Raw genomic sequence first — 13,225 nt, 5'->3', positions numbered from 1 at the left:
GGGTTTGCAATTCTAGACAGGCATAAGCTCTAGGCGCCTTGTTCAGAGTCATATGGACCTCGTCGCAAAGTGCTAAGGCTTGCGTTCGTGCAATCGAGGTCCAGCATTCTCGGTCTTATATTTCAACAATATTTCAATATTACAAGATCTTATATGAACCAACGGGTTATCAATAGATGATTTCATTCTCATAAACTGTTGAATCACTAGCCATATTTTCTAAAACGCGCCCTCCCTATTTGGCCCAATGTACAACCCTTGTCGTAAGGTCGCCAGGTTAATTTCTCTAAAAAGTCATCATATTAATCTAGATCCCTTAAGCCATACTGGCTTGTAACTAAATATTTATGGCACATATCCGAAGTTTGACAGATTTGCGGTCAGAAGCTTCTCTTTTGAATCGTTACCGCATTCACGAAGCAGACGTAGATATATATATATATATATATGCTTCCCACGTTCTGAAAATGATGCTATTGAATTGCGTTCTGCTTAATCTGACTTTCTAGAATAAGCGGCACGGTTTCAAAAGAATAATAGCTATTCACAACGAGCACACATATGTTCAGGCCTAATTTCTAGCAATTTGCAGAAACACAGTTTATTTCCTGTCTGCTATAAGCGAATCTTTGTAAAAGCATATTACTCGACTGCCGACACAATGTTTATATATATATATTATATACAGTATATAAACACATAATAGACGAACACATACATATAGCAACTTACGGAATATTACTTTATTTCTTAAGTTGCATTTGGGAAAAACACGGTATAAAGCAATAAAGTAAAAAGCCAAAATGAAGCTCTCAAGGTAAGCTGCTGAGGGCGTAACATGTACTGCACCGTTTAGCAGCGTCACTTCTATTATAGAGCGTAAAGTTCAACAAAGTTAATCTCTCGAGACATGTTTAAATGGCACGTCAAACGTGAGAACTTAATGTGGACAGACACTGGACTTTAAACATTTTGCAAAGAACGATCTAGTGGGAAATTCCATCGAAACGCATCAAATCATATAAGAGAAATCAACAACCTTTAATATTTTTTTTCCCTAAAATCACTTATTGTTGGGCGTAGTGAATGATGACAGCCGCGCATGCAGTAGTTATTCAAACGAGGAAAAATCTCAAAGTAAAATGAAAGATGCTAATAATACAAAACACATAGATATCGTTACGTTGTTTGGTATGCGATAACGCTCCAAATTCGCGCAGAATAATATATATATATTATGTTTTATTATAGAATGTATAAACGAATATTCAAAAGGGATTTCTAGTTCTAGCTGAAATTTGTCAAGAGTACATTGACCAGGCCTGTCATTCAAAACGTAATCCACTTTGATCTTGTACCCAACTTGTAGGCCGGCCTACTCGTGGCATCCCCTCACAAAATATCTGGCCCTCTCCAGCGCTCTGCGGCATAGGATCTGTTCATTATAAAAGCTCCCGTGAGGCAGTTGCCTCGATACCGGACCATAGAATACATTCACCTGGTCAAGCAACCGTGCGAGAAGGTACTTTCATTAGCCTCTGCCCAAAAAAGCAGCTTCGTATGAACGGCGGTGTATTGTGATGTTTGTGCTCGCGCCTCGTTTCGGCGATTTGTGAAGAAATACTCGAGTAGATGACGCTTGTAGCACAAGTTTCAAATACCGTTTTGATTTGATCTCGTGAAACATTTACTTGCCTTAAGTGATATTGTCGTTTAGTTGTAGCTGATGTGGTTTAGTTAAATTGTGGTGCACCATTTGATGATACCTACAGTGCTTAGAATAACCCAGAAACGCTAGTTATCTCTTGTGAACAATTCGTATTGCTCAGATTATATTCAGTATATATACAATTTATAATGGCTCGGATATTATTATCACCAAATAATAATCTAATTTTACCGGTTCTATAGTTAAGCAAAAATGTATGCGTCTGTATTGTGTGCACCAGCCGCTATACTCTCACCTGTTTGTTACATTGAATACTGAACTTCATACGTTGTTATTTCTAGCAGCAGTAATGTTTGTGTCAATTGGATCAATCCTACGAACGCACAACAGTAACGACGCGTATGATTTTAAATTGCCGCTTCTTTTGTGGGTATGGATCATAATAATCTTCACACTTTAGGCAATTAGGTTGTATTGATGTTAGACGTTTTTGCCTGTGCGTCGAGTTGATGCCGAAGCAGGCCAGGAACCGAAGACGCTAAAAGCCTATCCGCCTATAACGCTGGAATCGCTATAATTATTTGTTATCATCCATATGCTTATTATTTCTGGTATTGTCATCGATTCGTTAGCTGAGTGGTGATGAAATTTTACATCATTTCCTGCGAATCATTTTCCAGCAGTGTCGGCTTGTTTACCAATTAGAACAGGGAGGATCGGCCTTTATGTATCTGACGCACTCTTATCTCATTATCCGTACCTCGGCCGAATGGCAGGAAGTGAGAAATGGGCAAACAATTTCACGGCGTCTATGCCTCTAAGCATTCGGTTTGCCTATTCCGCCCTCGCCTTTATTGTCCGTGATGTAATACGCACTAAAAGCTAGTTGGCTTACCTCATTTGTTCAGTCGTCTGTAGTACAATCTGTTCTTGAAGTCTATCAATGCAGCTGTCAGTATTTGTATTTTCACTACGACAGAAGCCCGATAGTCGAATACTCATGACGACTGTCTCGTCTGTCGCATCGCATCGTTACCCCCTACCAAGTGTAGCATGTGCCAATGAGGTTAGCGATACTAATTCTGACTAATTGTTAAAATTGATTTTGAATCTAGGTACATAGCACTATTAAACAGAATCAATACGAGCGCACCTATGGGTGAACAGGTTCATTTGATTGTCATTTTAAAAAATAGTCATGCGTTCTGTTGCATGAGTCATATCATTGGATTAACATCAATTCTATCTTTTGGCGTTCCCTTTTCGACTACTGGCATCTGCTGTCTACGGTCGACGGATGTCCCGCACGATCGTCTCTGCGGCCAGTAAAGATGACGAAAATAGGACTCACTCTACTTTCTGTAATGGCGTTCTCGCTCGTGGCTGTTCAGGGCGATGAGCCGTCACAGTGGGATAAGATCGGAGCCAAGCTCTGTAAGTTACTTTCAGTAAGAACAATTTTTTCTCTCAATTGAATCTCTTATTGGAAATTAACAGAGAAATTTCAAATAATTTTCCTTAACAATTTGCTAGTTAGTTGTAGAACATAGATTTTGTGCTGTGGATATGTTTACAGTTCGACATTCGCCAAACAATCGAGACAGACTGCTATAGTAATAGAGATAATTTATTTTTCTATGAACATTGATATATAGATGCATAGAGCGAACATATACATACGTGTCGATCGTTTTATTCCTTTCGACTGAGTTGGCAGCGGTTTGATCCGGAAACACTTGTTACGTTTAAGCGCTAGCATAGCGGCAAATGTTTACTCTCTGTGGCAATAAATAAGGCAGCCTATGACAGGCAGCGATAAATCCAGTCAGAAAAAGTTATTGTTATTACTATCACGTTTTCCGATAATGAGTCAACCATTATAATAATAATGACAGTCATTATCATTACCCTATAATTCTCCATATGAACGTACCTGATTAACTGACAGCTAAGATATAATACATGCTGCCACACCTATGACTGCCTATGCCAATGCAGCATTGAGTGAAGATAGCGATATTCGCCACTAGGCCCTTTACTAGCCTTATTTTTTAAAGTGTAACAAAAACTTGATCCCTGCTGGTGCAGAACGGCACAACTTCGCCCTAAGCTGCTCTGAGAACCAATATGTATTTTTTGGCGGATTTACGAACATCTCGCCGACAACACTGAACGAAAAAGAGGGCAAGCTGCTTCGCCTGACAAGCTATTCTTAAGTTTCAGATCTTCCTCATTGCTACACAGTTTATAATTATAAAACGCTTTTACAATAGCTATTGAAAGCAGCTAGCTAAATTTTCTCCTCCCAAACTGACTCTCGACGCATGACGACGTGAAAATTTACGTCTAGCAAATTCCGTGTTGACTGCGCGTTAATACGCCACGGATCTGCTTCGTCTAGTTCCGGCTGTTCATTTTTGCTATAAAAGACTGTTCGAAAACGTCTTTCTTTGATGATCTCGAGACAAACGTGCTGTTCCAAATGTAAAGCGTAGGGTTTTTAAGAGTAGATTACATTTCTGTTTAGACCACTTTTAGTAGATAAGGTCATGATTGTAAACAATTTATAAAATTGCTTTTATCCTTCGAAGAGAAAAATTTAGCATTTATGAAGTGTTTGGTCCATTGTCAATCAGCCGGCTTTGCTCTTATCGCAAGAAGACCAATTGCTCTTGCATATGGCCACTAGAATCAAGGCTTCGCGTATTTAAAACAGCTTGTGTAATACGTATCGTATAGCAAATAAGCTTCGCATTGTCATAAATAGAGTTAAAAAGAGCCGCATCGAAATAGAGTACATTGACATCTTCACAAACACTGGCTTGAATCCTGGCTGCATTACTGCTCCTTGCAGGCATTATACATTCAAAGTGAGCGTTTTAGCAAAATAGAATTTTTAATTCCATCACACATGCTCATAGTGTAGCTTGAACCAGAACAGATCGGTTGGCTAATATGATTGCATCGCAGTCATTTGAAGGTGCGTTAGACCGAAACGTCAGCATCAGTAAATAATACATGTGATAAAGAACAGTTTTTACCAATTCGATTGTGGACGTTCATTCAACACACTGCCCACGACGTTAATGTATGCGGCATTTGAACGACGCAACGCATCGCATTCATGGTAGCGCTCTCAATAGAGAAGAAAAAAACTCCTACCGGATCTCGTGTTGACCGCGCATTAACACTCCGTGACAACTCCGGAGTCTTACATAACTCTTGAAATTACTACGCGGTGCCTAACAGGAAGACAGCGTATCATCAGCCAATTGCCCAGAAGGAAAAAGACACGGGACAGTGTAGAAGGCTAATCGATCTAAGCGATTACCACTATCTAGATAAGACCATCGCGGTGCCCCTATGCCCCCATGGGCTTCTTGTGTCATCTAACGTTTACAAAATATCGGCATGGTGTGCTTCTCGACACATCGTTACCCGATTATCAGCGCTGAGAGTGCGAGTTATTAATCCCCTAAATACACCGAAGCAAATGGTCGTCTGTTCAGTTTAGTCGGCTTTTACATGAGTATAACAATAATATCGAACCTAATGAACCTTTGAGAACTTTTCGCCGGTAGAGACGATGAACACGCTTTAACGGGCGTGACGCGCCCGTGGGGCGACGTTTCAATTAGGAATCTCTTAGGAGCGTAGCATGCCTACATTTTAAATGTGCAAAATATGTTGTTTATTTAAAAACTCAGTGTTTCACCTTGAGCACACTTACTAATATAGCAGTTGATCACAAGAGCAATGACCTCTGCGAGATTTAAATGGTAGTTGATATATCATGTGGATTGTATCTATTAATTGACAAATAACTTGAATATGGACATAGCGAACAAAGCAACGTATAAACAGTGACAAATGCTATCTGCTGCGTCGTCTTTTCGTAGTCGTCTATATAAAACCACCCGTAAGCGGCATTATGGGCTGGCTGTATGCTGGTACTATAGCCTATGAGGCGCTGTGAACGATCTTATTAAGCTATGTCCAATATAACTGTGGTTCGAGTAAGTAAGGACGGTCAGTTCTTTACGAACTGCACTTTTAGCCCGGAATTATTTTATTAAAACCCATTAGTGCAAACTGTCTCCAACTGGTACCAGACCAGCGTCCTCTCGTGATCATCATAAATATTTCTAATATAATTCTGTATATTAATTTAACCTTTACAAACAAACCCTGAGATAGATTAGATATTGTTCGTTTTATGTTTCGGTATACCAGTTGCTGTGTTAATTTAGGAAATTTTAATAATTTAGGAAAAAATTCATAGATTGACAACTCAATGAACATTATCATGTATTTCCCCGGAATTGCCGTAAACAAACAGCAAGTAATTCACACTTCCAATCATATGGAGACTTTATTTAGAATTGATCTAGAATGGTTAGCTCATTCATACTACCCATACAAATACACGTTTTTGTGATTTTCAAACATGTTTTTAGATGGACTGCTTTAACTTGGTATTGAATGTATAGGAACCGCGCTATAGACTGCACGCTCAATTATATCTATGCAGCGTTGTCATTTACGCCAGCGGTAAAATTTACAAGTGTGGGCACACTATTGATCGATAATCTCAGGGTGCATTTACTGGTGGTTAAATGATTTTTAAGTGCTATCAATTCCTTGGCTCCGACACGCTTTTCTGTTTATACGAAAAGGGTGTCTGAAGCTTACCCCATTAAATTGACTTTTCGAGGTTCAGCAGAAATATCTACAAATACCTAATTTGCTTTTTTTTATAATTTTTTTTTATTCATAATTTAAGTGCCGATTAATTAGGCTATACCCACAAGATCTGTTGAAAATTTTCGAATGAAACTAAAAATTGACATTTTTTTTTTTTTCAAAAGATTAGAAATGTTCTTGATTTTTGAGTGTTTCGAAACTACCATATGTTGGGTTAAAATCGTTTTAGCGTGGTTACAAAGACATGCGAACAAAGGCAAAAAAAGACATAAAGAAGTATTACCACGAAAAAGCTACCTGAAAAAAATTCCGTCAAAGTGTCTTTATTATGTCTCTTATTATTACCACTAAAAACCTTAAGTCAATTGTAAAATATGGGCTTTAGAGAAAAATTGAAAAACTAGTTTTAACATAAGATCAAAAGCTAGAGAAAAAAAAAAGCTCAATGCTGGAAAAATACTCAAAACCCGCTATACATAAAGACAGATTTAACTATTATATTAGTAGATAAGTATTGAGTTTTCCCACCTTCGTTGGAATTTTATCCACCTGAATATCAACACCATACCTGAATTATCCTGTATGTTACAATCAATGCAGAGGCTTTGAGCCAGCAGTACGCAGGTGTCAAGGCAGAATTGCTAAAGTGATAGCCAACATTGGTAACATGTTTTTGACAACAAAATCTTTCAGCTGAGATTTGGGATAAGACGAAGGAGACGGTGAGCGACGGAGCTAAGACGATTGGACAACATGCAGAGAAGTTTGGAAGTAACGTAGGTGACTTTGTTTAATTCTTAATTATTCGATATCTGAACATATGACTATTTGGCCACCTTTCCCTAAGTAGTATATTTGAACTTGTGTTTGTCCTTGTTTTAGGACAATGGTTCACTTATTGCCTGGCTTTTTATTGACATAGTTCTTGACATAGCCTATACATTTGATTAAACTATTAAAATTCATTTGTAGTCCTCAGTGTATCTGAGATGCTCAAAATTTTCAGTATCTCCAACGCATTCGCTCACGGATGTATCGCTTCGTAGTTGATTGTTTGAGTTTCGACATACTCTATGTAAAAATACTTCGATCTGTTGTCGAAATCCACCTAAATAGAGTACGTTTGGATTAATGAGAAAGAATAATATATGCAATTCCATTTTGTGTGTACCTTACCATCTAATATCCATAGGCAAAGGAAACGGCCGAGAAGTTGTTTAAGAACGCGAAGACCGAAGTCGGAATCACTCCTGATAAGGAGTCATAAACGCGCATCGGCTACGCTCATCGAACCTATTGCAGTTTTGTCTACACGAACATCAAACACCAATCGATGTAAAAATTAACTGCGATTCATCTAGCGGTTCATATAGCTCCTGTGAACAAATGCCTTACAAAACTATTATTAAATGTTTCTATAACCATTCAAACTATCAAACGTGAGATAACAGCAATTCAAAAAAAAGAAGCAAAGATGGAGGAAGATGTTGTGAATCGATTGCGTGAGGTGCTAGCTACTACTGCAGCTTTTTACGTAAAATTATTTATACGAGAGAAGAGAGAAAAAAATACATCTTCTAAAACGACTAACTTACGCCTGCTTTGTGTACGTTATGACCTATTTACTTAAGCAATTATCTTTTCCTTGAAGAAATTCTAGATGTACTGTTTCCGCAATTACTCAGCTCATAAGCTTCTAGAACTTTGAATTGAACCGCTCCGATCAGGGCAGTTATGCAATGGTTAGTTATGGGTACTAACAAGTTTGCCTTAAGTAGATATAGAATGAAAATTGTTTAGTTGGAAAAATAGCATCGATTTTCCAAATTAATTTTCGGGTTTGCGAATGATAAAGTATTCCATGTGATCTAAGTTGTGTGGAAGAAAACGTGAAATCTCAATGGAAAGTCATCCTTTATCTACTTCCTAATTCCGTTAGCTTGTAGCGAGCTTTTGTTTATTAGCAAATCTTTTTATGGTGACTGGCAATGATCACTTCGTCATTGGAGCAGTTGACGCTAGATTACTGCGTTTTAATCCCTTCAATTTTCAGCACAGAGTTTTCTTCGAGCGAGAATGAACGATCACACTTGCTTGCTTGACGCGCTCTATATGCATATGTATTTTCCTTTAAAAGATCTAACCTGTCTTTTTCGTGGCCACGGCCACATGCAAAATCAATCTGCACTTTTGTGTAAGTTGATGAGAGGGCAATATGAGCTATTCAAAGTGAAGATCGTTCTTCAGTCACCTAACACCAGCGAGTTTAACATACATAGATGACTCAACGACCTCGACTGATACATTCTCACTCGCAATCTCTTCGAGATGCCGCGTTCCATTCACAAACGCCACGTCTATGGGGTTGAGTCAATTAGAACACCTTTTTGCGACCCAGAAACTTTTGTAAAGATGAGCCAAACAACATGAAAGTTTTATTAGAATTTTTGATTTAGACAACACATACATGTTGACGAACGGGAATATAAGTGATTTAGGCGATCATAGTCTCTGTGCTGAGCGTATATTAGCCCAGAATTGCGTTAACAAATTGTTGTGTGCTGTAGCACTTTACGTTTCATGTTATGAAATCATGTAACGTAAGACACAAAGAAAATAGTCATCTCGACGAGAGTCTGCTGCACCTTCCTTGCGATTCGTAGCAGGACGGTTCAGGCGTAATACAGATATCAGTATTTATGAACTTATAACGAGTCCCACCATTCCTTTTTTTGACCTTTCCTAGACCTTTTTTTTTTGAATGTTTTACTTCGAATACTATGTTTGCTTTCTTGAATTGAAATTCTGAAGTGCGAAGGCTCGCTCAAAGCTGTGGATCAATTCCTTATTACCAGGAACACTTCAGCTCAAAGCAATATGAGGTGTATCAGTTGACTGAAGTATTTCTTAATCGCATAGTTCGGCAACCGCTTCTTTAAGTTTCCACTCCAAATCTGCTTAATAGTTCCTCCATGCCTATGTTCCCCACCATTATTATTCTTTAACTTGTCACGAGGCAGCAGATCATTTTATAAAACGCATAGCTTGATATGGTAGAAGCGCTAGCCAACAATGCTTTGTTATACAGTATGAGACTTCGCTACGTAAGTCATTACTATAACAACTCAGACGCATGCAGCCAGCGTCCTAAAGCGTCCAGCTGGCTCAGCTATAGAGACGGCTTTGAGAAGTTAAAAATAAAATTGAATAGTATCTGTCAATCTTAACGAAACAAATGTTTGCCCACGTATCGCTGTCCTACTACATTGATCACAGCATCCTTCTGTATCGTGCAAGTAGCAATATCTTGGCTAGATAGTACTATTCCTCGCCTACTTGGCGTCCAGATATGTGGCAGACGTTTCCACTTGGACGGGCATCTTCATGTAGCTATTACATGTAGGTATTACTGCAGCACTCTATTCACAGCAACCTGTAGAAAGTGTATTGACGAAGTTCCCCATTGTTTACGGCATTCACCTACGGACTGGCAATGGATTGTTCCTTTAGGAGTTGCTAAAAACTATTCAAGTCATAACGTGTAGTGGAAAAACATTAGATTTTGACGATAATTAAATAGAAACATTCAAAACTTAGTGGCGTTTATACCAGTCGATATTTATGATGTGTTTTAGGATGAAATTAGACATAGATTGACCTTGTCATTCTTATCTTCCTTAGCGAAGATGCTTTCTGCAACTGCCTATTTTTGTCTCCGGTAAAGTTTATTAACAGTCAGCTTGAAAATGTCTGTATTTATCTCTCCATCAGAGTCCAGTGTTGCAATATCCTTGCGGATTTCTTCAAATGAAGACTCTTCATAGGTTCGGAACAATTCCTCCAAACCAAGCTTATGGTAAATTGACCTAACGGTTGCTTCCTCCTCGCCAGCTGTACCATCGCGTTTGTCAAACCAAATAAAATAAATACAGCCCATTTAGAACCAAGCTAAAATATGTACAGTTTCTGAAAATGAATCTATATTGTGGGTCGTCAGTTCCTATAATTATATAAAAAGGTAAATGACCATCTGTGTTTGCTTTATCCGCAAAGCAATTAAAGAGGGAGTATATTTTTTCTACAAGTGGCCTTTAAAAAAAGCCGCTAAAGGGATTGAGTATAGGTGAATGCTACTAATTATGTTCACGTCAGAACGGCAGTAGGTCATTATCAGATCTACTAATATTGCTATGTTGTGATTTGACAACAACTATGTAAACCGGATTTAACGAAGTGAAGAATTGTTCGATGAAGTACGGTGTTATGGTGACAGTACACCGCTTGATGCCGTGTACTGCTCGACAAGGACGAACTTACCAGGCTTTCCCCGGCCAATGTTATTGAAAATCTCTTCACGCTGTTGAGGGGTGGCTATTTGCAGTGCTTTTACTAACAACCACGAGCACTTCGCGTCGACGATGTCCGTTCCCACCTTCCGCCAAACAATAGATTTACGTTAACATGCAAGGTGATATATGGCGCATAAATATCTACGTCAGTGGTAAAGTCACGAGTTGACCGTACGAACGGTATTTAACAACAAAATAATCTATTTTAACGGCGACTAGTTCACTAGCCAGTGGACGCCGTCTATTGTCGGCTTGCACAAACCCTTTTAATAAAGAACTTTGGATAATAAACTTTTAATTGTCATATAAACCCTAAAACTTAAATATCGATCTGAAAATTCATTAGCAGCAGTCACGTCTCCGTTACAGAATAATCAACGGAAGTATAGGTAGTGTTGCTTTTCTTGATAAGCTTTATTTTCCCGCTCTCTTATGCTAGTATATAAGATACAAGGATTCCGCTTCCTGCCTTATTGAACTGAATTGCGTGTAACAGATGGTCGAGAATATGAATTTTTTTCTGTTTCCTGATAATCCTTTTGAACATCTTCGTATATTTGTTCTGTGTAGGGAAATTCTCGAAATCTTTTCAGTGTGGCATTAATTGTCTGCTCCTATCAGAAAGTCTACCCAGGGTGAGTCTTGCCGCATTTACTTGGGCTTTCTCCAACAAACATACAAAATAGCATATAACACCATATACCTTAGAAACCATCTAATTTGAACGTCTGTGATTATTATTATGATAACACAGTAAGAGACACACATTTACACTACGGTGCCCTCAAGCCAGTAATAGCACTTGCTATATATTTCAGAGTTCTATATGGTAATGAAACAACGTCACAACGGTCACCTACAGACTAAGACCTTTCTAAGAAACTACGTCCTTCCATGTTCTCTGATAGCCACTAGGTCATTCGCCAAGCATTACCTAGACATTATTAGGAAGTACTTGCGACTGCTTTCAAATAGACGGTTGACGTAGATTGTAGTTCGGTCTGGTTGAAAGTTATTTGTGTACTAAGCAGAAACGAATGTATCCGAATTTTCTCTATCAAATAACGGAAAATATCCTTTATATCTAATCTATTATTTTGCTTCAGTTTGTATGTGCGTTGATAGACATATGTCAGCGCGGCAGACTAGACAGCCGAATTTCTAGTTGAAAAAGATTAGGGGCCGCTGCTTCATGTTCCGCCAACGACATACGGTTTATTTAAATCGTATAAGATCTCGTGCTTTCTAGAAAAAATCTCGTAAACATTTGCTGCGAACAAGGAAACTAAGCTGAGAAGCGACCATTAATGGTAGTCAATAGCCCAACTTGCAGGAAAAATTGTACCAGCGCGTGTTGCTAATTTGCAGATACGTACCTTGCCGAGTTTAGCTGGGTCCCCGTAACAGTCAAGGAAATCATCTTGAACCTATCCGAGTTCCAAACAATAAGACAACTCTTTTTTTACGTGTGGCAAAAGCAATATAGTCATCGATGGTAAAAATTACTTTTACGCGATTTCTCAAAAGGAAATTGTCACCAGTGTTCATTAGCATATGTCCTTAGAGAAGGCGATAATTTGGCCAAATTTCAGAAATGAACTGGCCAGAGATCAGTACATAACGATCATGTACTGATGGCTATAGTTTCGCACTCTTAACTAACACACACATGCCGTAGAATATGAGTCTTGCAGATGCCTAGAGCTCGTTGGTTGTAACTAGTAGTAGTAGTAGTAGACTTTGTTGCTATAGAAAAAAGATTAAAGGACGACACTCTAGACCTTCTCGATAACGTCCTGTTTGCAACGTACTAGATATTAGCTCAGCTTCACCTATTCTCAAAGTAGGATTTTTTTCGTTTGCTAATTTGCAGATAACTATACCTAGTCAGTGAAAACCGACATGTTGAAACATTCTCTAAAGCTAATTTAGGTAAACGGTGATGCCAAATCATTCCAGCGATTCTAGGCCATGCTACAAAAGGATATCCTAGTTTGATGAAGTATTAGTGGACGTTCACTAATGAGAAGGTATTAGATCAAACATCATGTTCCGAACTGGGCCTGCCGTATGTGTCGCAATGGTGCCATGTAGCTTCGAGCATTATTGCAATAACGAGAATACAGCATGTGAAAGTTATTGGATGAGCATTAATGAACGGTGTTCTTTAGCACAGCACGCACGACCTACCTGGAAAATGTTTCCTATTTTAACGGCCAGCTTCTCAACTTTCCGGTGCAACTGTGAGCTGGTGATTTTGGCTAAATACATTCCGAGTCGAATTGGAACAGAAAATGTATAGAAGCACGTCTGCAAGGGAACAAGTTAATAGTAGGGAAACAGCAAAGATCAGGTTCTAAAAAACCACCATTAAATTGTTCTTCAAGGATGCGTTCGAAAATAAAGACGGAACTAGTATTGGCTTAAGGAGTCTCAATGTGATGTCACAGCTCAGGTTTGGTAACTGCCGATTAACACTTGTTACATTTGCAAGGTTTTTATA

The 13,225-nt window shown here is 38.6% G+C and overlaps 2 protein-coding genes across 5 annotated transcripts in view; one reads left to right on the top strand and one right to left on the bottom strand.

The window, feature by feature from the left end:
• Window positions 1-1,365: 1,365 nt before the first annotated feature.
• Window positions 1,366-7,963, top strand: LOC111244698 (uncharacterized). Of its 2 annotated transcripts, XM_022792031.2 has the most exons (5): window positions 2,014-2,099; window positions 2,649-2,735; window positions 3,001-3,103; window positions 7,067-7,149; window positions 7,566-7,963. In XM_022792031.2, the coding sequence occupies exons 1-5, from the start codon at window positions 2,019-2,021 to the stop codon at window positions 7,638-7,640; spliced, it is 429 nt and encodes a 142-aa protein (XP_022647766.2). In that variant the 5' UTR covers window positions 2,014-2,018; the 3' UTR covers window positions 7,641-7,963. The 2 variants fall into 2 exon arrangements, with proteins under 2 accessions (XP_022647767.1, XP_022647766.2); XM_022792032.2 differs by lacking the exons at window positions 2,014-2,099; window positions 2,649-2,735 and adding an exon at window positions 1,366-1,522.
• A 794-nt stretch (window positions 7,964-8,757) lies between these two features.
• The window catches only part of LOC111244696 (uncharacterized), an 8,331-nt gene continuing 3,863 nt past the window's right edge, over window positions 8,758-13,225 (bottom strand). For 2 of the 3 annotated variants that reach the window (XM_086979627.1, XM_022792030.2), the window contains 4 exons: window positions 12,913-13,032; window positions 12,099-12,149; window positions 10,691-10,805; window positions 8,758-10,264 (listed from right to left, as the gene is read on the bottom strand). In XM_086979627.1, coding sequence (XP_086835753.1) covers window positions 10,077-10,264; window positions 10,691-10,805; window positions 12,099-12,149; window positions 12,913-13,032 — 474 coding nt within the window. In that variant the 3' untranslated portion in view covers window positions 8,758-10,076. The remainder of the gene's footprint in view (window positions 10,265-10,690; window positions 10,806-12,098; window positions 12,150-12,912; window positions 13,033-13,225) is intronic. The other variant, XM_086979626.1, reaches the window with a different exon arrangement.

The sequence above is a fragment of the Varroa destructor genome, unplaced genomic scaffold (assembly GCF_002443255.2).
Source record: "Varroa destructor unplaced genomic scaffold, Vdes_3.0 BEIS01000002.1, whole genome shotgun sequence".
In the NCBI taxonomy this organism is placed as follows: domain Eukaryota; kingdom Metazoa; phylum Arthropoda; class Arachnida; order Mesostigmata; family Varroidae; genus Varroa; species Varroa destructor.
The sequence above is the reverse complement of the archived record's forward strand: the minus strand, read 5'-3'. Positions and strand labels throughout refer to the sequence as shown.